Raw genomic sequence first — 24,093 nt, forward strand, 5'->3', positions numbered from 1 at the left:
TTTGAACAACTGGGATGTTAAAATTGTGCAAAACTCTGTTCAATGCTCTTCTGCTACATTAAACATTACTAAACATTACTTATACCTGTTATTGAGACTCCTATAGAGCATGTTGACATGGATAGCTTGGTTAGCACTCCATCCATCCATCTTCAACCGCTTATCCGTAGTCGGGTCGCGGGGGCAACAGCTCCACCAGAGTTTTCCAGACTCCCCTCTCCAGAGCAACATTAATTAAAAATGCAAAAGTTCTCACATTACCATATTTACCCAAATGTGTGAAAAACAAACTTAATAAAAATGACAATGCATGGTATTAATATTAGATTTTATTTTTGGAAAACAGGTCAAACTACTATTACTTTCTAAACTGTCCACATGCCTCCAGAGACACAAACCTCTGAACTGTCCACATGCCTGAGTCCAGAGACACAAACCTCTGAACTGTCCACATGCCTCCAGAGACACAAACCTCGGAACCGTCCAGCATTATGAAACCACTTCATCCAAATGTTATACTTTGGCTATTAAAAAATAGCAAATCTACAAGCTGCACATCTGCTATTTTTGAAATGTTTTGAAAACTATTTGGAAAAATATTGAATTTCTAAAAATAATTATTCTCTGATCTGGGGGGTCCCTGGTACAACACATGTTCAGATGGGGGTCCCTGGTACAACACATGTTCAGATGAGGGTCCCAGGTACAACACATGTTCAGATGGGTTTCCCTGGTACAACATAATGTTCAGATGGCGGTCCCTGGTACAACACATGTTCAGATGGGGGTCCCTGTTACAACACATGTTCAGATGGGGGTCCCTGGTACAACATATGTTCAGACAGGGGTCCCTGGTACAACATAATGTTCAGATGGGGGTCCCTAGGGTACAACATAGTGTTCAGATGGGGGTCCCTGCTACAACATAGTGATCAGATGGGGGTCCCTGGTACAACATAATGTTCAGATGGGGGTCCCTGGTTTAGGAATATAGTGCTTTCAAATTTTAGAAATGTATAATGGGGCTCAATGGCAGATATTGGCACGTCAAAAAATCACTTTCACCTAGAAACTCTATTCACACTTTGTACAATTCAGCTGACTATGGAGACACATGCTGGAAGTTTTTACTTTGAAATGTTTTGTAGTTTGAGTTATTTAACTTAAACGCCCAATGCATTCTCAATGGCAATAGCACAAACTTCGGCATGCTACTAGTCCTACATATACTTACAGTAATACTTATAGTAACTCCATTCAAACATATTTAGGTTCATCTTATGGTGGACATGTTTGCCTGAAAATTAATCTTTGAAATGTTTCATAGATTTAAAATTATAGTGCTTTCAAATATGAGAAATTCTGAATGGGGGTCAATGGCAGGTTTTGGCACGTCAAAATATCACTTTCACCTAGAAACTTGTCTGTGAACTACTTTTCTAGTTCAACATTTTGAATGATGAACTGTGAACGGTTCATATTTAAAATTTCTGTGTGCATGCAGCCAACAGAAACAACACACATTAAGTCATGACTTGACGACAGACACTGGCTCAAAAGCTACACTCTTTATTTTCTAGTATGTACAGCAAGCTGGATGCGGTGCTGTCCCAATGTTTGAATGTATGATTTGCATCTTCTGCCTTTCGACATTCACACCAGCTCGCCGCCCGTCCGGAGGTCTTCTCAGAGGCCTTCCACGACGACTCTTATCTCTTGCCCTTGGCCTTGCCTCTACCCTTGGCGCTGTGAAGTGACAAATATTGTTCAACAAGCATGTTACAAAAAAAATCTGTAGGCCTATTTGTGTCGACCCTAGATCAGTGGTTCTCAAAGTGGGGTCACTTTGAGCACAGAGCACTTTGAGTACATATTTCGTATGTCTTAAGTAGTCTTCCTTAACCCTAGAACACTATAAAACACGGGTGATTTTCTGCCAGACAATTCTCTGGACCATTCTCACATGTCCCAGGAATGGGTGGACCAAAGGAGTTCCCAGCACATTTTTTCTTTTGGAATACTTTTTAAAATAATACCCACGTTTTTCACAGATGTTGCCCCCCTATTAAAGGGGATAATCCCCATGATATGATGATCTATTTTTTTGTGTGTGAAAAGTTATGATATAATATAATGATATAAGAGTACCTCAAGTTGCCGTATTTCAATACATTTTTATGAGAAGTATTTTCTATGGAATAGTTTACATTTGGTAAAATATACCCGTATTTAGTGATGGTCTGACAAAAAGGTTTATGCAGCGAGGGAGTCTTTTTCTGCCAGTTGTCCTTTGTTTCTCGTTTTTATACGATCCGCACACTCGTATAGCTGCCAATGCCAAAGGTTTTATTGTGGACAGAGATGAGACCAACATTTTGGACAGACAAACTGCCTTTTTCAGGGTACCCTAACATGTCTGTAGATCTGACCTCTGAGAGTGCACTGTGCACAAATGGAACAAAATGGACCCTTTCGGTTCCATTCCATTTGTACATTTTTGTACAAATTTTGTACAATTTGTCCTAGACAACACATTAGCAACGGTAGAGAAATTATTGCTTCCTGCAATTCTTGTGTGGTGGAATTTAAAGAAAATATGTTTTGGTTAAAATCTCAATTTAAATTTCAATAGCAATCATTATGAGTGTTTGCTTAGTAACATAATATCTTGATTCGTCTGTCCAGGTCTTTAAAACAGAAAAAAACATTTCAGGTCGATCAATTTGATCCGATCAGGAGAGAGAAATCAAAGATAATTGATTCATTTCCGTAGCGTTCCGGTTCAAACATTATTATTATTATGATTATGATTATTATTATACATTTTTAATTATCATTTTCACTTGTTTTCCTGTGTTCTGTGTGAGTTCTCATTTATGATTGTTTAAACTTGGTATCCTAACCTGAATATGTATTTTCTTCTTTTTTGAGTGGTGCTAGTCGCTTCAAGCTTTGTGTATCAAAATATAGAGCTTTTTAACACTTAACAAAAAAACTATCACATCCATGGCAGACAGACAGACAGACATAAAGTACATGCCTCTCACACAGGACGAGGTTAGATGTGAAAAGTGATCGTGGCAGCAGTCTTACCTTTATGGCACTCTGTATTGTACCTTTATCACAAAGATCCGACATGCCTACAGACACTATCTAGCAATTAGTTGTCTGGACTCTGGAAGGAGAGAATACTTACCAGCTTGACAGGATCCAGACTTTATACCTTCTAAAAACAAATGACTGGACTTCTCTAAAAACAAATTACTGGACTTCTTTAGCCACATAACTGGTGTCCCTATATAGAGCGTCGCAGTCCCACCCCCTTTCATGACGACGCCAGGCCCAGGAAATTATTCCCAATTCATTTTTCCCATAGACATTTAAAAAGGTTTTTATTTAAAGACGGTTACCCCGCGGACAAAGCCAACTCGAGTTGTGACAACTCATGATAACAAACACAATGTTTTGGACCAAACAAATAATTACAAAGAACAAAAACAACAAAAAAAGTGTTGTAACCTGCCGTTTATTTCTTCTTTCTAATTATTTGTTCGGCCCAACACATTGTGTTTGTTAGCATGATTTGTCACGACAAGAGTTGGCTTTGTACGAGGCTTAAAAGGTCTTTAAATAAACTTTTTCAAATGTCTATGAGGAAAATGAACAGGGAATCATTTCCTGGGCCCTGGTAGGGGGCGGGACTGCGACGCTCTATAGGGCCTAGATATTGTTTTGTTTTATCCCATGATTTTGCAACCCAATTTATTCACCCAGTATCAATTATCTAATGTAATCCTGGGCGCTACACTTCCTCTGCCAACCTGGGGAGGGCAGCAGACTGACCTCATGCATGAGGAGTCCAAGCTGCTTCTTTTCACCTGAGTTTCCCCGGCCGGACGTAGCGCGTGGAAGGAACACGTTATTCCGACCAGTTCCTTTCCCCTCCATCAGGGGAATTAGTAGACTTGAGTTTTGAACCTACTTGAGAATTTGATTCTCAAGTGTTTGGAAAAAGTGCCACTAGAGTGCATGTAGATGTATTCACAGATCAAACCTGTTATTTTTCGGTGACGACGTTCACAACACTCTTTTCAACACATGAGGTGACTACCGTCAACAGTTTGTGGCAGTTGATCAGGGCCACAATCTGAATGTACAGTAGAATGGAGGGGTAATTACTCTAAGGAACAATGGATGGAGCTGAGAGGTAATGATGGGGCCTGAAGACTAATTTATGCATCTGCGGAAAAAGTCACTAATAAGTCACAATAAAAATTATGCATTTTCAACAAAAACTATAACTTTAAGCTAGGCCCTACTTTATCATTATGTTGGACCACATGATGATAAAGTCATGAAGGGTCTGTGTAAAAAGGTTTTGTACTAGAAGGTATTGTTCCATGCGTAAAGTGCAAGCAAGGATAGCCTATAATTTGAATTACCAGCTTGCCCTTCCAGATGGATGGAAAACATCCGGAGACGATCACTTCCAATAATTTTACACCCACACAGTTTGAAAAATAAAAAAAACTTTAAAGTGAGTGAATGAATGGAAGGACACAATGGAAGGTTACTGAAGGTAAGCAGTTACTGTAAGTAGCAGTAAATAGGAGGGGAATATAATAGGCCTACCCCAGGCTGTTTTCCCACATCTGAGCAATAAGTTCATTGCCTTTTCCGTGGAGCAAAGTTGAGCACTCATATGTTTCTTTTCATAGCACCAAACCATGGGCGTTGGGCTATAGTTTACATACAGTCAGGTCCGGAAATATTTGGACAGTGACACAATTTTCATAATTTTGGCCCTGTACGGTACCACAATGGATTTGAAATGAAACACTCGAGATGCAATTGAAGTGCAGAATTCCAGCTTTAATTTGAGGGTATTTACAACAAAATTGAAAGAAGGGTTTAGGAATTGCAACAATTTTCAAACATAATCCCCTCATTTTAAAGGACCTTAAGTAATTGGACAAATGAATATAATCATAAACAAAATGTTCATTCTTAATACTTTGTTGAAAAGCCTTTGCAGGCGATGACTGCCTGAAGTCTAGAACCCATGGACATCACCAAACGCTGGGTTTCCTCCTTTTTGATGCTTTCCCAGGCCTTGACTGCAGCTGTCTTCAGTTGTTGTTTGTTTGCAGGTCTTTCTGCCTTAAGTTCTCTCTTAAGCAAGTGGAATGCATTCTCGATCGGATTCAGATCAGGTGATTGACTCTGCCATTGTAGAATTTTCCATTTCTTTGCCTTGTAAAACTGCTGGGAAGCTTTCGCAGTATGTTTTGGGTCATTGTCCATCTGTATGGTGAAGCGCATCATTCTGGAACAGCATTCTTTGGACAGATGAAACTAAGATCAACCTGTACCAGAATGATGGGAAGAGAAAAGTATGGAGAAGGCTTGGAACGGCTCATGATCCGAAGCACACCACATCATCTGTAAAACATGGTGGAGGCAATGTGATGGCATGGGCATGCATGGCTTCCAATGGCACTGGGTCACTAGTGTTTATTGATGATGTGACAGCAGACGGAAGCAGCCTCATGAATTCTGAAGTCTATAGGAACATTCTGTCTGCTCAGATTCAGCCAAATTCAGCAAAGTTGATTGGACGGCGCTTCACCATACAGATGGACAATGACCCAAAACATACTGCGAAAGCTTCCCAGCAGTTTTACAAGGCAAATAAATGGAAAATTCTACAATGGCCGAGTCAATCACCTGATCTGAATCCGATCGAGAATGCATTCCACTTGCTTAAGAGAAAACTTAAGGCAGAAAGACCTGCAAACAAACAACAACTGAAGACAGCTGCAGTCAAGGCCTGGGAAAGCATCAAAAAGGAGGAAACCCAGCGTTTGGTGATGTCCATGGGTTCTAGACTTCAGGCAGTCATCGCCTGCAAAGGCTTTTCAACAAAGTATTAAGAATGAACATTTTGTTTATGATTATATTCATTTGTCCAATTACTTAAGGTCCTTTAAAATGAGGGGATTATGTTTGAAAATTGTTGCAATTCCTAAACCCTTCTTTCAATTTTGTTGTAAATACCCTCAAATTAAAGCTGGAATTCTGCACTTCAATTGCATCTCGAGTGTTTCATTTCAAATCCATTGTGGTACCGTACAGGGCCAAAATTATGAAAATTGTGTCACTGTCCAAATATTTCCGGACCTGACTGTACCTCTGCTGGCACTGTACACGAACCAGGAGCTGACCGATCTGTGGGGGACACATAAGACGGAGGGTCCGGCTAAGCACATGGACAGGGACAGACACCTGCGGAGCCAAACAGCAGACATCCCTCAACAGGCAGAGCACCTCACCTGCGGTCCAGATAATCTGTCACCCATGGGATGCTGGCCCGACTCAACTCTACGTACCTGAGAGAATCCTAAACCGAATGAACTGTAGACTCGTCGCAGAATTGTAGACTCAGTCTCGCGACACGACGGACAACAGACGCACAGCATGACTGCACAAACAGCGGCGAGGGCCAATATAGCTTAATAACAACGTTACACAAACAGCGGCGACGGCAAACACAGCATAATACAACGTTACTCACAACTTCTGCTGCTCATTGATTCGGCTCTGGAGACAAGTCATCTGCAAGTCAAGCCACAGAATGTTTTAGACAGGCACTTCTCTAGACAGCCCCGCAGTGAGGTGTACAGTGCAATTAATGTGAACTAGTAATCCTACACGGGTTGTGCTTATAACCACACCCCGCTTCTGTGGGGTTATTGTGCCTCTCGCCGACAATAACTGTGGACTAGACCTAAAATATATAACTCTATGGACTAGACGGTGACAGAGTCCGACCGGCTCAAGCGAACTTGAGCCATATGAGACACCACCGAGCAAAGTAAAGCGAGCGAGTTGCCGTGTTGAACGTTGCAAAGTTCGCTTTAGCCGAGTCAGGGCCGTTTGCGTTGCAACCCGATAGGCAACAGTAAATCATGTTCTGGCGAGAGCGTTTTCCCCGACTGCCGCTCAATTGCACTGGCCAATCACAGCTCGTCCTTTGCACAACCCATGTAGGCTTTCGAAGGACACGGTAAAGGTGCTGGAGTGATCGAGTGTGAGTGAACCAGTGGCCCATATTTGGGGCATTAGAAGTTGGCTCTAGTCTCCGCAGCGCACCCACAGTGGGTGTGACGTTTTCCATTAAAAAAAATTCATTTCCCCTAAAAAACGTCTCAACTTTACCCCTGGCCACATCCATAAATGCATTACATGCATTTATGTGCGCAATAGAGAATTGGACTTGATGATGATGTTAAATACGACATATTACGTCATATTTCTGCCTCTTCAGTTTCTCGCTGAAGTCAAACTTCTCCGTCTCCAGCCCCATCAGACACTGCCACATCTCATTGGCCTTCTCCCTGGTTAACAAAACAAATACATTTTTCAAATAGCAGACATAGCAGATCTACAAGCTCACAGTGCCTCACATGTCAATCTGCCCTACAACGTGCTTACAACAAAGGGCTTGAGTTGCGACATGAGTTAGCAATCAAGCAAGTGAAATTTTGTGAAAATAAAGGTATACCATTATAAAACAACAATAAAATAATTTCTGGTATGAAACATCAGTATGTGGTTATCGGTCTTGATGTCACATTTTTTGCAATGAAACTCTTCAAATGAGCTATGTTTGCATGCTGTATCGTCTCTGTCGTGTGGTAACCTCATAATATGATCACCGTTACTTTTCAGGATTCAAATTCAGAAATAGCAAAAAGTTGCAGATCAACAAGCTTTCTAGCTTGGATCTAGCTTTCTAGCTTTGGATGCTTTTGTGTGACATTGTAGTGACCAAGTACAAAAACAAAACACACAAAGTTAGAATATGGAGGAGATCTAATATGGAGAACAGTACTGTATGTATATTATGATTCTTATTAGATAGTGATTGGTTTTCACATACTTGAGTTTATCCTCGTTGAGATGATCAATACTGAGTGCCTTCCTCCTGTCTGCCAATATCTTCTTCTTCTTCTCCCTTTCCGTCTGCTTCTTAGCACCTTTCTTACCATCTTGCTGGATGGGGAACATCAAAACCATACAATCATTATGGTTCCATTTATGTTACATGTCATCATAACAAAGATATAAAGAGAGTAGGCTGTGCTCTCACTACAGTCAAAGGCACATACACACACACACACACACACACACACACACACACACACACACACACACACACACACACACACACACACACACACACACACACACACACACACACACACACACACACACACACACACACACCTTATGTTGAACCAGAGTCATGTTGGTCAGTGCTTTCTTTTTCTTGGTGTCTTCATCTTGTTTCTTACGTTGTTCATCTTGTTCCCTCCTCTCCTTCTCCTCCTGTGCACACATGATAGAATGTGAAAATGATGTGAATGTGTATTTAAAATATTGAAATAAATTCATGTTCATGTAAGTTCATGAGTCAGACCCTGACAGTTTTAAAGGGATGTAAATGATGATTATTATAATTTTCTATTAAGTGTAACAGTACAAAATGTGTTCAGATTGGGGTCTTAATTGGGGATTAAATTAGGGGTCCTTGACATGAAAACGTCTAAACCACTGGTGTAGTGAACTCACAGAAATGCGGGCCTGTCTCTCCTTCTCCAGTTCAGTGCGGACCCTCTGCTGTTCAGAACGCTCCGCGCGACGCTTATCCTGCATGCGCACAAATGCACATGTGCATGCACATGTGCGCACACACACGCGTGCGCATACACACACACACACGCACACACACACACACAAATGTAGAAAAACAATGAAGTGTGAACAAACATACATTGAGAAAAGATTTACTGTATAATGGTGGAAATACTTTTACTTGAGTACTAAACCTTTTTCCAATACGTTTATACTTTTACGTCTCAGGGGCAAATATTGTACTATAATTAGTTGACAGCTTCATAGTCACTATAGTTGTTACGCATCAAATCAGGCAGAACAGCACATGAAAAACAGGGATTTAAAAAAGCTCAATTAAAAGCAAGAGTGAAGGCCCAGGCGGTGGCGTAACCGTCTGGGCACCCGACTGGTAATCCAGTCGCAGTGTGCCGCGGGTTCGACTCCCGAGCCCGACACGGCCTTTACTGCATGTCTTCCACCATCTCTCTCCCGTTTCCTGTCAGCCTACTGTCTGTCCCTTAAAAAAACCAATAAAAGGCATAAGCCGCAAAAAATATCAAAAAGAAATAATGTTTACAGAGGCTGCCTCTCTAAGGTGTAGTATAGGAGTTTATTCAATGCTGTCGGCCCATAGAAGTAGAAAGGTTCTTCTCCGTGCTTTTGTGACCAGATGCCCCCCTTTGCGTGGGACAGTCCCTCATTTCCAAGACTTTTCGGGCTTCAAACTATAATTGAGACCCTGTCCCACATTGTGACTGGCAGGCATCAGTGTTCAAATGCCCTATTAGTTAGTTCTCTAGTTGGTTTTCAGTTGTAAATCTGTCTTTTCCTGCAAGATGTGTTTTAAGCATGAGAAATATATAGGCTACAGTTTCAAGAGAGGTTTAATAACAAAATGATAGGCAATATTAGGCCTATGGTCGAATATGACATCAAGGCATTTAATAGCAACTTAAGTAATACGTTTCTAGCCTATTAAACCCCGTCCTGACCTATTAAACCCTGTCCTTTTTTCCAGCGCTGCATGTACTTACGATCCTGGAGACCAGGGCGATGAGCTCCTCCTCGTCCTTCTTTCTCTGTTGGAAGTGAGCTTCGATCAGAGACTGCAGCTCAGACATGTCCTTCTGCTGACGCTTATTGTGGATGTCCTGCAGAGGCCGTGGACGGACGGCAACATGAAACATAATAGTCGCTGTCAGAAAAGTCTCTCTTATATCTGTATAATATTCTAACCTTTAGTTTGTTTGGGTTTTTTTGTGTTTCCTCTTATAGTAACGCCCTACTTGGTCATACTGCCACGTCACACTAAAAGTATTGAAAGTATGGCCGATATACAATTGGCTTGAAAAGTGGCGCAAAGGCCATTTTGTCTATCATTGATATATGTGGTGCATGCATTGATATTAATATCCATAGCATGTAGCCTACTGAATAGTTTGAATACTTTGAATAATTCTGTATTTTAGAAGCAAGTACTTAAGTACAAATTTGGCAGAGCAACTTGCACTTGTAGTAACATTCAACCCGCTAGGAGAATCTATACATGTACTCAAGTAGCCAACTGGTACATACATGCATATTGCATATCATATCATATCATTGAAACGATGCATGACTTATGCCTTACATCAAAGTCAACTTTGTCTCCCCCCTCAGGTATCTTGGGGGCTTGCATAGTTGGGGCAAACCTGGTGAGCATTGAATATCCTGGTTTAGAATAATGCATTGAATATCCCACAAACCTTCTCGTTTATTGACATCAAGTGAAACAGAATGACGGGGATGACTGAAGACACTTACTTCGGCTTCTTTGAATCTGCTGTAGAGAGAAGCAGAGATTATTATTATTTATTATTATTATTATAGAGAAGCAGAGATTATTTCATGTCTTTGCAGACAACAGTGGAATGGTCGTTGATAACGCATGTGAGATCGTTATAGTCCATAAGGGTGTATATACAGTATTAGCCAATCTACTTACAAGCTCACGCATTAAAGGACAACTTCAGTTTTTTTCAACCAAGGTTCATGTTTTAGGTTGTTATTAGAGTTATTAGTGTATTCTTTTTTCATTTGCTGCTTTCTTTCGTTTTAGGGATTTTAGCTGTTTTTGACAGGGGGGCGGGGGCATTCGAACATGCGGCTAAATATGTATTTCTTTACAAAATTGTATAGCGATTTCTTTTTTTATTATTTACTATAGAGGGTATGCGTGTGACATCATCATCAAACCCGGAATTTATGCAGGAAGGCCTACTGAACTGAGTGGCAACAAAACTACTTTCTGGCCTTGACAGCCCATGCATGCAAACAGAAAAGTCCTGTCCGATTGCATTAAACAACATTAAACAATGTTAAACTCACTTTGCATGTTGCTTTGCCACTCGATTTCCACTCGATGTGCCATTCACTTTAAGCATGCGCATACCCACTATAGACCTACTAGACCCCAAGAAATTACATCTGGCCACAAAAGATCACGTGATCTTCTGAATGTGTCAAACTGACATATTGAACCTATGACACACAGTGTGGCTTTCCCCCCAGTAGGCCTCCTTCACATTCAGTAGATCCTGTGATCTTTTGTGGCCAGATGTAATTTCTTGGGGTGTAGTAGGACTATAGTAAATAATAAAAAAATAAATCGCTATCAAATTTTGTAAAGAAATACATATTTGTATAAATCCCTAAAACGAAAGAAAGCAGCAAATGAAAAACAATTAACACTTTCTCTAATAATAACAACCTAAAACTATTGGCATAATGAGTGTAATTAAGGTTGTCATTGATCACGACAGGGGCACAGTGATTAATCGAACACATCAATTAATAATCAATCAATATTTGGGGCATGTCATTGTAGTTAAAAAGTTCAAAAACTTTCATAAATAGTGAAGATTCAAATCTTCTATTTTCACTATTTGTGCTTGACAAAGTATAAAATAGGGCTTAAGATACATTTGTCAATATGATTTTGTTTTATTAACAAAAAAACATGCTAAATGATTTCATCAATTGAAAACGTAATCGATAGAATAATCTATAAGAAAATAAAAAAGCCACTACACGCTCACTCACTCATTCTTCTAAAGTAGACACAAGTGCGGTACTGTATGCAAAGAATACAAGGATACCAAACGAGTCAATGTTCTGACATAGCTGAGAGGCTACACACTCCACAAATACACCTCTGGAAGCAGTTAGGTGACATCTCTTGAGACGGACACGATTTTCCAATACTTCTGCCTAAACAGTGCCTCAAAAGTGCTGAAAATGCAAAGAAACTACAGCAGACATGATGAGACATCCGTTGTGAAGAGTACAATTAAGTCTCAAGTCTCGAGTCCTGACTCATGTCCCAAGTCAAGACACTGAAGACAGGTAAGTCCCCATGCAGTTAAGTCCTAGTCCTAAACGTTTTGTTTCGAGTGCCAAAGTAACAGGCCCTAAGCTTGTGACTAAGTGACTTGAAAAGAGTCTCAAGTCAAGAGAGGGCTCAAGTCAAGGCAAGCCACGAGTCATTGGTGTTGCAGTCTATAAATCGAATCCAAGCATTGTTTTGTCAAGTCAATTTACAATTCATGTACTTGGCAGACGCTCTTAATCTATAGCGATTTACAGTAAGCAAGGACAATGTATGGTAATAAGCATAGAAATAGTAATCTAGGATAGGAAAACCATGAACCTATCGTCAGTAGAATATAAAAAAGTGTAGGAAAAAAACCATTGTGTGAGATCAAGGAGTCTGTGTTAATTAAAATGAAAAATGCTGAGAAATAATGATTTATAGCAAAGCTTATATCATCAGAGGGGATCAGAAAAGACAAACATGCATGCATAGCTCATGCATGCAAACCAAATGAAGTGCAGGGAATTCAAAGGTGGTGAATGACAAACAGATTACCTTCGTCTGCGACACTAACGCGTCGCTCTGGTGCAAAGGACATAAGAGACGTCAGCATAATGTGGTTGAATTTCTTGGGTTTACTTGTATTTTTCTATTGTGGTATTGGTACTCGCTAAAATGATTACTAGAATGAGTAGCTACTTCTTACTGTATTTGCGAACACAATGAGCACTAACTATGAGACCCTGCAGATCATGTCTGTGTGTCTGTCTGTCTGTCCCGCTGTGACACCACCCGCCCGCCACCAGAGGGCGCAGCTGTAGCACACACACACACACACACACACAGTAGAAAACTAAAAAAAAATACTAACTAAAAAGAAAAAAAAAGTACGTAATTTATTCTAATTGTATTCTAATTGAGCTTCGTTCGCTTCCCGCGTTTGCGCGTCTTACTTGTGTATGTACTATAGTACAGTATATGTCTGTGCCATACTAGCCCTGGCCCTCCAGGTGATACTAAACAAACAAACCTGATGTATTATTTCATATTTAAAGCAGTTATATTGTCTACTGCATCTCAGGGTATGAAATCAGTATGAAACAGTTACTGCTTTGAGCTAGACTATAACATAAACAAGTGCTAATATGATGCCTGCAGATAACAAATGATGAAGCTAATTTCCAGCTTGTTTAAAATTGACTTCTAATTAGATCATCATCTTTGACAGCAGAAAAGTGGAATTACCTTCCTCTGCCGCAGGAGGTTCTATGGCGTAGTATTCTATGGTGGCAGAACATAGTATTAGCATGAGTTGCATGCATGACAGTATAGATTGATAGTGGTATAATAATAAGTATAGCTACAAAGCCATTAATAGTTGTATAACAATCTTAACAGCAGAAAAGTGGATTACCTTCTACAGCAGCAGGCTCTATATGGTGGACGGTATAAATATTTGCATTAGTTGTGTGAATACACAATGTTAACAGTATTCTGTAGCAAGCTGCTGTCATCTAAAAGCATTTCAAGTTCAACAGCAAAGCAGCAGGGGGCTCTATTGAGGTATGAAATGAGCATGCAGTTTAGTCAATATGTGGTGTATATAACAGGCTATCATCTTAATAAATGAATGAATAATGAATAATTTTTACCTTCCTCAACAGCAGAAGGTTCTATGGCATAAAATAAGTATATTAGTTGTGTGACAGTATAATAGCAGCACATAGTGCACTATATACTTGAACATTTACTTTAAATGCCCATTACTGGATATGAGAAATTATGGAAATAGGGGATACAAGCATTTACCTTCTACTCCAGCTGGAGTCTCTGTTACAAAAGCATAAGATCGTGAGTCATGAACAAACTGAACATTGTAGTAATAGATACGCACTACTGCATGTTTGTCATAGCTGTATTACTGTCAAGCAACATGTTGTGTAATTATGTTGCTTGCAAAAACATTAGCAAAGCATGTAAAATACTATTACATCTATTTAGCTACAGTACTTGCTAAAATAGATGAAAGCACATACTAGGCCTACTACAATGTTAATACTGTACAATGAGGACAATTTTCTTTTATAATGTCTAATGTCAGTAATGTGTTACTCAGTGTTGAATGTATTATATGTATTGTAAAGATTACCTTCAGCTTCTGGTTCAGCCTCCTCTACAGTACATGGCAATAACGTGAGAAGGATTCATTTTGTAGCCAAACACAGAAAAAGAAACAAAATAAACTAAAGGAGATAAACCGTGCCTAACACACAGTGCATATCACTATAATGGGGTGTAAGTGATTTGTCAAAACATACAAACACAAATGGTTAAAATGTTTAAGCTCTGTATTTCAATAGTAATCATTGCTATAGTGTGTTGGAATACATGGGTCTCCCTCCCCATCTCTCCAGTGAACATACATTTTTACAACCAGGAGAGAGAACTCAAGAAGCATCTTAAATTGTATAGGGTTACATTTTCAATTCTCTCTGCTGCTCATTGTATTTTGTATCACCACTTCCAATTGAACTTGATTATACTTTTAATTAGTGTTCCCTCTCCTGGTTGGATGAAACAGAATCATCTGTATTGTCAACACCACAAGTTTACAGGAATAAAGAAGTGGGTGATGTCTGCACTTTGTATACACTGAGTACCGAGTTAAAGTAACACAGGGATTTTACATAAGCCATGCAGCGCTTTACCTTTAACTTCTTCGATGGTCTCCACGACTGAATGAATAAAAAGAGATTTATTAGTGGACCAATGAAGCCCCCCCCACAGCCCACACACACACACACAGACAGTATGGTATTTGTGACACCAGTAGGGCCACGTACGTGATGTTACTGTAGGTAAATAGCCAGGTGCAACAAAGAATTCCTCCCACATTAACACCTATACTGCTGTGTCCTACACATAAACCTATACGTATCAAGAAAGAAACATTATAAATGTAATTGTAACTACGGATTAGAGACAACACTGCAGTATAGATTGAAAAAGAGAAATATGATCAGTATTAGATGACTACACGTCTTGGGCTCATAATTCTGATCATATTATTTTGATCAGAATTTAATCATTCAAGCATGCCTTGGGGTTACAAAGGTGTGCAAATTGTCATGCAACTCTTGATGTCAGAACATTGAAACGTATGGACAGGATGAAATGTGGTTATTCTGATCACATACAGTAGGATACACATTGAAATGATGACCCCAGGATGAGCCAGATACCAACAGAACAGTAGCACAAACTAGAGCCAGACGCTTTGGCCTTCATTTGCAATGGAGGGTATGCGCGTGACATCATCATCATACCCAGAGGTTATGCAGGAACGACTTTCTGGCCTTGACAGCCCACACATCCAAACAGAAACGTCCTGTCTTAAATAACGTTAAACTCACTTTTCCACTCACTTTATGCATGTGCATACCCTCTGTTGTTGTCAGTCATTAATAACTAGACCGGAACAGTTTATGTGTGTATTTTATATTTACTTTGTTTGTTCATGAATTAAATGTATCAAAAGGTTAATGTTAAAATGAATGTTCTCAAATATAAACCTTTATCAAATCAGAGTTTTTAGTTTCTAAATTTTATTTTGTTATATATTTTTTTACAATGATTGATGGTCTAGGTCCGATGCCATCCTAGACTCTAGGATGGCATCGGACCCAAATGACTGACATTGGACGGGCTACAAATACATGAAAACTATTTACAACATTTAAGTACAATCAGTCAATCCAGGAACATGAGTTGTTTAACACACAAATGATACAAAAATACATGTTTCACGTCAAATCACAACGCATGGAAGCCATGCAGAAGCCATTTTTTGTCTTTACCTTCCTCTGGCTGCATTTCTGCCTCTGAACAGACAACTTGAGGTCAGCACAGACCAGGCCAAGCTCAACAAAAAAAAGAAACAAAAAGCCCCTCACAATTATTTGCGAAAGGACAAGTGAGTGGCAGTGCTTTCCACACTTCTGTACTCTACCTTCCTCCCTGGAAAACAACAGAAAGAAAGAATAGCAGGGCTGTCAGCTTTTGGGGCATTCAATAATATGGATAAGTTAAATTCATTTACCATATTACTTTAATGGTTTGAAACTTACTGCATCTCCTCGGTAGCTTCGTGGTCAGACATGTTGGATTTGAGACACCTGAGAAGAGGAAAGCAGTCCTTGGTACAGTTCAACACACCCTATATTGTGTCTTTAATATCAATTTTGTTTTTATACATTTACAGAAATTGTGAAAATAGCCAATTTACAAGCTCAACACATATTTTCACCATTTTGGCACATAATATTATAGTCTTAAATGACTAAAACCAGGAAATGACAACCCAGATGATAACTAGCACACACGTCACACTCACTCACTCACTCACTCACTCACTCATCCATCCTTTCCAGCCCCACTGCTGGAGTTGTTGCTCCCTCTGTCCACATATCTCTTCTCCTTTCTAGATCATGAAGCATGCTTGTATATAGCAGTGAGATGGCAAAGTGTGCCACCACTTAAGCCCTGTTGCAACACAGCGCTTTCTGTCATTTTGTGCAAATGAAGTAACCCCAAGTCCAACCACTACACCCCAAAACGCTCTGTGTATTGTGAAATTTTCAGCTGTGTATAGCAGTCGACAGTGGTTTCACTGTGTGGGTTCAAGGAACCCTGAGGCCTCAGCTAGGGCTCTGAAATGGCCTCAAAACCTCTAATCCACAACCATTTCCTATTGGCACTGAAAGGAGCCATGCACGGGCAGCAGTCCAATATGTAGCATGAATAACAATCAAAACCATTAGGCCTTACGATGAACCTCACTAATGACGGGCACTAATTCCGCACGGAGAGAGAGAGACAAACGATGAGATGGTAATAGCCCGGATTTATAGACGAGGCGCTGATATGCCAAAGTGCTGAAGAGGGCTTTTCAGCGGTATAAATGTTTTGAATTGGGTTTTTAATTGCCTTTTCAGGACGTCAAAAAATACAGTCAAATGGGGATTTAGTAAAGCACCGGTGGCTATATATAGTGCTCGTGAAAAAAACAACTCTTAGTATTCAACTGCCTCAAAACCAGAAGGTATAAAACAGTTGATCGAACATAATCAATGTAATCAATTATTATGTATATATATTTTTTTAATTTATCCCACGATTTTGTAACCCAGTTTTCTTTTCACCCAGTGCCAATTATCTAATGTAATCCTGGGCGCTACACTTCCTCTGCCAACCTGGGGGGGGCAGCGGACTGACCTCATATGCATGAGGAGTCCAAGCTGCTTCTTTTCACCTGACAGAGGGGAATTTCCCCGGCCGGACGTAGCGCGTGGAAGGGACACGTTATTCCGACCAGTTCCTTTCCCCTCCATCAGGCGCCCCGGCTGGCCAGGGGGAGGTAGTTTTAGAGACCAGGATTACGGCATGTTTTTGTGAGGGTATCTACCCTAGGGGACACGGGTAATCAATTATTTAAAGAAAATCTTGATAATTTAATAATCTATCCCTGTTTTGAGCATTTCATTATATATATATTATATATATATATATATATATATATATATATATATATATACTGTATATATATATATATATATATATATATATATATGCGTGTGTTAAGTAAAACTTAACTATAGAATAATCACAATAATTCTTGCCAGCCCTAAGCTAGTATTTAGCTGCCTCGTAGCCACCCAATGTTATGTCGACAAACAGAAACCCCACTTTGTGTTTATAGTAGGGGTGTAACGATATAGTAACACGTAACAGTATCGAAATATCGATTTTAATTAAATAAATTGAAGTATATCAAAATGGAAACAGCAAATATCGTATCGTTTGACTTTGTATCGTATCGTTTTGCAATGGAAATAATCGGTATCGAATAGTTTTGCAATGGAATTAATATAATTGTGTCAATACTAAGTATTTGTGAATTGTATTTAGCAATTTTAAGAAAAAGGAAAAAGATGGGTTTAATTACTTTTCCATTCCATATCGCTACACTTGGTCCATCGATAAATGTGTGTATTCTTTGTGTTCATGTCTTGTCAAGGCGTGGGTTTGTCCACGTGTTCAAATACAATGTCCATCTATTTGCCAGATAATCACTGTTTACTGATTTATATCCATAATAATAAATCTTTCCCTCATATTTAATGTATTTGCTAAATAGTTACTGTATCGATTTTAAATCATTGAATCTTATCGTATCGCCATAATGAACCAATATCGTCCATGTATCGTATCGTCAACCATGTATCGTGTTACGTATCATCGTATCGCCGTTAAAATGTATCGTTACACCCCTAGTTTATAGAGTCAATGTCAAGGTTGCAGTAAACTCATTCAGGGCTCTGTGGGATGTCCTAAAGGTCTCTATAGTCTTTACTCTATATATACACATACACACACACACACCCATGGCATGCTACAATGCCATTGTGCCCAGTTACGTTTCAATTGTCCCTCATTTCCATGGCCTGGTAAATCACCACATCATAAAGAAAAGTGTCAGTAGGCTCATCATTGGAAACAAAGGGATGGTGTTTTTTTGTGTGTGTGTGTGTGTGTGTGTGTGTGTGCGTGCACCTCTGCGTGTGTGTGCGTGGTGTCTATTTTTAAGAATGCCCGTCATCCAGACAATGGACTTGGCCTACCTCGCCACAGTCGTAGTAAATCAGTGGCCACGCTGGGGTCCCATACACAGACCGGGCTATTTTTCGGTCGCTCTATTTGGTCAGCTGCTGCTGTCAGAGGTGCTTGTGTTTTATTGACATACACTGATCGTCACATAGTGATCCAATTGTCATCTTGATTTATTATTATTTATTGTCCTGAATAAAGAATAACAAAAATTAAGAATATATGAGAATATTAATGAATTGAAGAAAACAGCAAAAAATATGTATTAACTCCAAAACAACTCTCTTCACCCCAAGAAGCCAAACTCAAGGCTTCTTGGGGTGAAACACTCTTAAGAGGTATTATGACTGGATGCTGAGATTTCTCACTCGTGGTCCATTCTCCCTACGGCTGTTTGCACTTTTACTCTTTTTTTATGGCCACATTGAATTTTCAGATGCCAAGCTTTATATTGGTATTTTTTGTGGTCTTGCGGTGTGTGCATATCCCGAATCATGTTTCTATTATAAAATTAGACTACCGGGTCCAGTTATACTGGCAACAAATGTCAGATGACGTAAAGCGCCAGTCAAATGTCTTTCCGATTCAATTCAAGAAATGGAGAATGGAGAGAGACAGCTAGGCCGAGTTAAACAGATTGAGAGACAACCAGAATAACAGAGGGACGTGTATCGTAGCTCTGAGAGTGCATAATTGGAACTGGTTCTACAGTTTTAGGATTGTAGAATAGCCAGAAAGCTATAGTGAGAGAGACATAGGCACCATCTGGTTGAAGGCTTACTCTTGAGCAGGGCATTAAGCAAACATTCAGAAAGAATTCACAGTGGGTGAGTGTAATATAAACGTGTGTTTGCTTTTAATGCGTGCGGTTAGACTCTGTCTGTCTGGCTGCAACTGTGGAAGAAGCACGCACACGCACACGCACACGCGCACACACACACACACACACACACACACACACACACACACACACACACACACACACACACACACACACACACACACACACACACACACACACACACACCAGTATTAGGGCAAAGCCCAAAGCATGTGCACCAACAATACAGCTTAGCACCCTCCCTGCCGGCATAATATGGACCGGGGCGACCCAGTCAGACAGGGCAATTCCAACTTACATGCTTACTACATGCAAAGCTCTAGCAATGCAGGATGAGCCACTTATCAGATTTATAGAGTGGTAGAGTAGGCCATTTGTCAAGCACTGTGCCAGGAGAGTCAGTTCTATTCAACTTCAGTCCGTTTGTCAAGCTATACAATGAATAATTAGGCTTTTTGTTAATAAAGTCTTAACCTTTATTATTTGCCTCCGCAGTGCACTAATAGATAGCATACTGAGCAGACTGTCGGGTGAAAACCATCACCATATATACATTTTTGTGCTTTTTGTGGGTTTTATAACAATTTAACCAATGAAATATATTAACAAGAGCTTGTGACTAAATTATAATTACACTGGATCCGTTAGAACACAGGTTTCCCCCCCCCCTCTTTCCTGGAAAGTAAGGGCTTTCAGAACATGCAAGGATTCTGCTCAACAACAGTGACATGGACCTCTTACCTTTTCCCTGCAGAAGATGGGCTGAGCTTGACTAGCTTAATTCTTCCCAGTCCAGAAGCATGAGTTCAAGACGTACCTCCAATCATATAATACAAGTGCTGTCTATTCATGTGACCTCCCTGCGTCTGCCCCGATTGGCCACTGTGCTGCATGGCTGTTTCTATTGTTGGACATGCCAATTATACCCAGACCAGGAAGGCCTGACAATGACCACGCGCACAGTCTCTCTCTCTCACACACACACACACACACACACACACATACACACATACAGTGAGGACATCAGCATTTTAGGACAGAACGCTTCTAAGTGCCATATTTTTTAAACAGAACAAAACAGCAACCGCCCACTAAAAGACTGCAGATATCTGAGTTTCACTCATAGACTGTAAAAAATATGGACAAAGCGTTCGCCGGGTCTAACATGGACGTAAAATGAAGCCTGTTATTCCTGCACTGTAAGTCGCCATCTTTCTAGATCCGTTTGGTACCAGCTGGCCATTGGCTGGCTCCGTTTTGGACCAGCTGGCCATTGGCTGCCCAGACAACGAGGCGGGACTTCCCCCCTTCTTCTCCGTTGGTTTTTATTTTGACTCGAGTGGGAGGGGAATCCCGATCATAGACTGTAACGGTAGCCACGCCCCTCAGAACATACGCGATGTTTTGTTTTCTTTATGGTCATTTTTTTAATTAATGGGACCATAATTTTCCAAAAAGAATATTATGACATTAGAAATGAGACTTTAAACTAGTGACTGGAAGAAGAAAGTATTCATGACCATGTTTATTAAGGTAATACAGTCTAGGTGACTGGGCCAAAATACATGGGCCTCTATGGAGCTATGGGGCTTTTTGGGTCCAGTCCAGCGCCACAACAGGCCATTATTATGAACTACCGATTTCAAATGAGGCTTCACGAAATATCTGGCTGACTGCCCCCCTGGTTTCACTGCAAGCTTTCAGTCGTGACTAAGTGTGACCTTCTTCAGGCATACAGGGGCGGCCTTAAGGATCGGGAGGCCCGTTCATAATTCATAATTATATGAATGTATCATCGGACTTCAAAGCATGAACAGCATACACAGCCAAGTAGAAAATACACAAAAGCAGCTTGCTTGATTTTTATTTATTTACTTAAGGTATAACTGGAAGGCAGCATTTATTTAATGCTTGCGCAAGTTGGTTACATTGTATAGACTACTGCCTACCATCATTGGGCCGCATTATCACGGCCCGGGTTAAAAACGAGAATGATACTGTACACATGCATGAACTGACCATAGACAATATCCCCTTTACAGCTCTCTTTATTAACGAATATAATTCGCCACAATCGCCAGCCTATACACGTAGGACTGGACAGAAAGAGAGTGCAGAGTAGCCTACAGACAATATGCCATACTATACGTAGGCTGTTGCTCTGCGCTCTGATGCCCTCTCCACGCCGCGCACCAGGGCGCATGAACAACAACAACTCCACGTGGACCCACGACGACCCACGTATGAATTAGATAGTTTTTAATAAATGGCACGGCGGCGATCCTTGCAGGCAGTGACAGTAACAGAATGAGAATCCTGTAACCTGTTCATTTGGGGGGGGGGGGGGGGGGGGGGGGCATCAACAACAGCCTGTTAATTGTTGATGATGAATGATATATGAAACTTAACAATTCATTAACTATAGTAGGCTACTCACCTAATGACGCCGCCACGGAGGATATAGCCTACCATGTTTAAGTCATAGACGCATGCGATTTTTATGAACTTTGGCTAAAAGCATGTTATTGTTATTATTCCAGATCGGCACTTCTAGTCGAGTAGACTGTCATGGCAGCTGCCTACAACCGAAACAACTTCCTCTTCCTTCAAAATAAAAGCTACTTATAACAATACTTTTATTTCTTAAGTGAACTACAGGATGTATAGTACATGGTACATGTACTATATGTAAATCTTAAATCTTGCCAACAAAATGGGGAGGCCCCTGGAGGCTCGAGGCCCGTTTCAATTGAAACGATTGAAACATAGCCTGCCCTAAGGCCGCCAATGAGTGAATGCAGCAGTACACAACGGTTCAAGCTGTATCACTTGATAGCCAATAGGCAATAATACACCTGTGTCCAACATTCCAGCTACACATCCAAGGAATTGTAGCCCCAAATGTAGTGTACTGAGCCCTACTCAATATCAAGGGAGTTGTAGTCCTAGACCTACAGTATAGTGCACTACACCAACATTGTACATACTGGCACTACAACAATTATTTATACAATATGTACATTAAAAAAAGCACAAACACAATAGAGAAATTCTACAAAATATATGTAGGTAGGCTATAGTCATAGTAGAGCATAGAAACTTATGGGAAGCCATTTTTACTTTTAATCAAACCACCCTCCTATCTGTAATATTCGTTTTATATATCCAAAACCACGTTTCTCCTATTCAAAACTGCATTCTCACTAGTCATAATTGTACAATTCCCATAATGCTTTGGTGCACTGGGAGGGCTGTCATACTGAGACAACATGTACAGTAGTCCAGTAAGTGAGCAGTGTCCATGACATCAGAGACACTGGGCTCACATGCTAACATCTACAATATCTAAAACCACATATTACACACATAAAGACCCCCTGGAAAGTGTTTTAAATCTTCTAAACATCATTAAAATATATCCCTTTAACCAGCCAGCCACGCATGTGCCGGACTGTTGCACGTCTGACCAACGTCTGCACTCTGCGCTTTTTGGAAAGTGAAAACATTCTAGCACTGACCCCCAAAAGGTTGAGAAACACTGGAATGGAGCTAGGCACAAAAAAATCACACAATTTTTGGAAGGCAAACTCGTACTTTTTGAATTTCACAGTCTGAGTTTTGAATTCAGTCTCTGCTTTGCAAGGGATGTATCTTATGAGTACTACTGTCATCGTGACATCACGTGACATCAGCCCACTGGTCACCCCAGGCAAGCCCCCAGGTGCCCAGGTCATCATGTGACATCAGCCCCCATATATGGTGCCCAGGTCATTGTGACTTATTGGTCAAAGTTCATCCCATGCCAAAGCGACCGCACTCGCCCAGCATCTTGACATCACCCAGTTGGTATCCCTGAAACATGACTGTCATGATTATCATGACAGTCATGACGCAACTGCAGCCTGTTTTACGCAATCGCTACATTTACAGTCCAAACGTGTATATAAACATTCCGATTTCAAATATAAAGTCCTCGCCACATGTGCCACGGGTGTTTGCTGGTACAGCGATTAGCATTGCTGCATCCCGCGTTGTTTAATAAAAACATTTTTATCCGAGCGCCCCGGCTACTTTTCTCAAACGGGGTTCGTTTGGGAAATCCACAGTTGCACACCGGGAGCGCACTCGCCTATTAGTCTGTATTGGCAGGGCGGTCAGCGTGCCTATATCGAACGCACCGAGTGCCACCCTCCTCCCGACCGATAGGGGCGCATAGTTGAAAGCCAATGGCAAAATAACAGCTTGGATAAAAATGCTTTTTATTAAACAACGCGGGATGCAGCAATGCTAATCGCTGTATCAGCAAAATTCTAAGGGCCGATACTCATACTTAGAGCCGAATAAAAGTCAGTTCGGCTCTGTAGAGCCTACAATGTGACGTCATTTTAGGTTCGGGGGGGCGGGTACCGTCCTAAAGTCGGCTCTTCGGTGCTACTGAAAATTTCTGACGAGCCGAAATCATTTCGGCACTACAGCGCCGAAACAGCGGTAAAATAGGAGTATGAATCGGCCCTAACACCCGTGGCACATGTGGCGAGTACTTTATATTTGGAAT

At 40.6% G+C, this 24,093-nt stretch overlaps 1 protein-coding gene across 4 annotated transcripts; it reads right to left on the reverse strand.

Annotated features, from left to right (window-relative positions):
• Positions 1-1,565: 1,565 nt before the first annotated feature.
• On the reverse strand, positions 1,566-15,903 carry tnnt2e (troponin T2e, cardiac). Of its 4 annotated transcripts, XM_083757617.1 has the most exons (11): positions 13,841-13,846; positions 13,684-13,704; positions 10,310-10,389; positions 9,714-9,830; positions 8,635-8,712; positions 8,290-8,391; positions 7,943-8,055; positions 7,307-7,397; positions 6,575-6,615; positions 6,191-6,228; positions 1,566-1,746 (listed from the first exon to the last, which is right to left on the reverse strand). In XM_083757617.1, the coding sequence occupies exons 3-11, from the start codon at positions 10,379-10,381 to the stop codon at positions 1,577-1,579; spliced, it is 822 nt and encodes a 273-aa protein (XP_083613743.1). In that variant the 5' UTR covers positions 10,382-10,389; positions 13,684-13,704; positions 13,841-13,846; the 3' UTR covers positions 1,566-1,576. The 4 variants fall into 4 exon arrangements, with proteins under 4 accessions (XP_083613743.1, XP_083613744.1, XP_083613745.1 ...); XM_083757618.1 differs by lacking the exons at positions 13,684-13,704; positions 13,841-13,846 and adding an exon at positions 15,889-15,903; XM_083757619.1 differs by lacking the exons at positions 13,684-13,704; positions 13,841-13,846 and adding an exon at positions 10,483-10,517 and having other exon boundaries at positions 10,310-10,370.
• Between the last annotated feature and the right edge of the window lie 8,190 nt (positions 15,904-24,093).

The sequence above is a fragment of the Protomyctophum parallelum genome, assembly GCF_964188405.1.
Source record: "Protomyctophum parallelum genome assembly, chromosome: 22".
Classification (NCBI taxonomy): domain Eukaryota; kingdom Metazoa; phylum Chordata; class Actinopteri; order Myctophiformes; family Myctophidae; genus Protomyctophum; species Protomyctophum parallelum.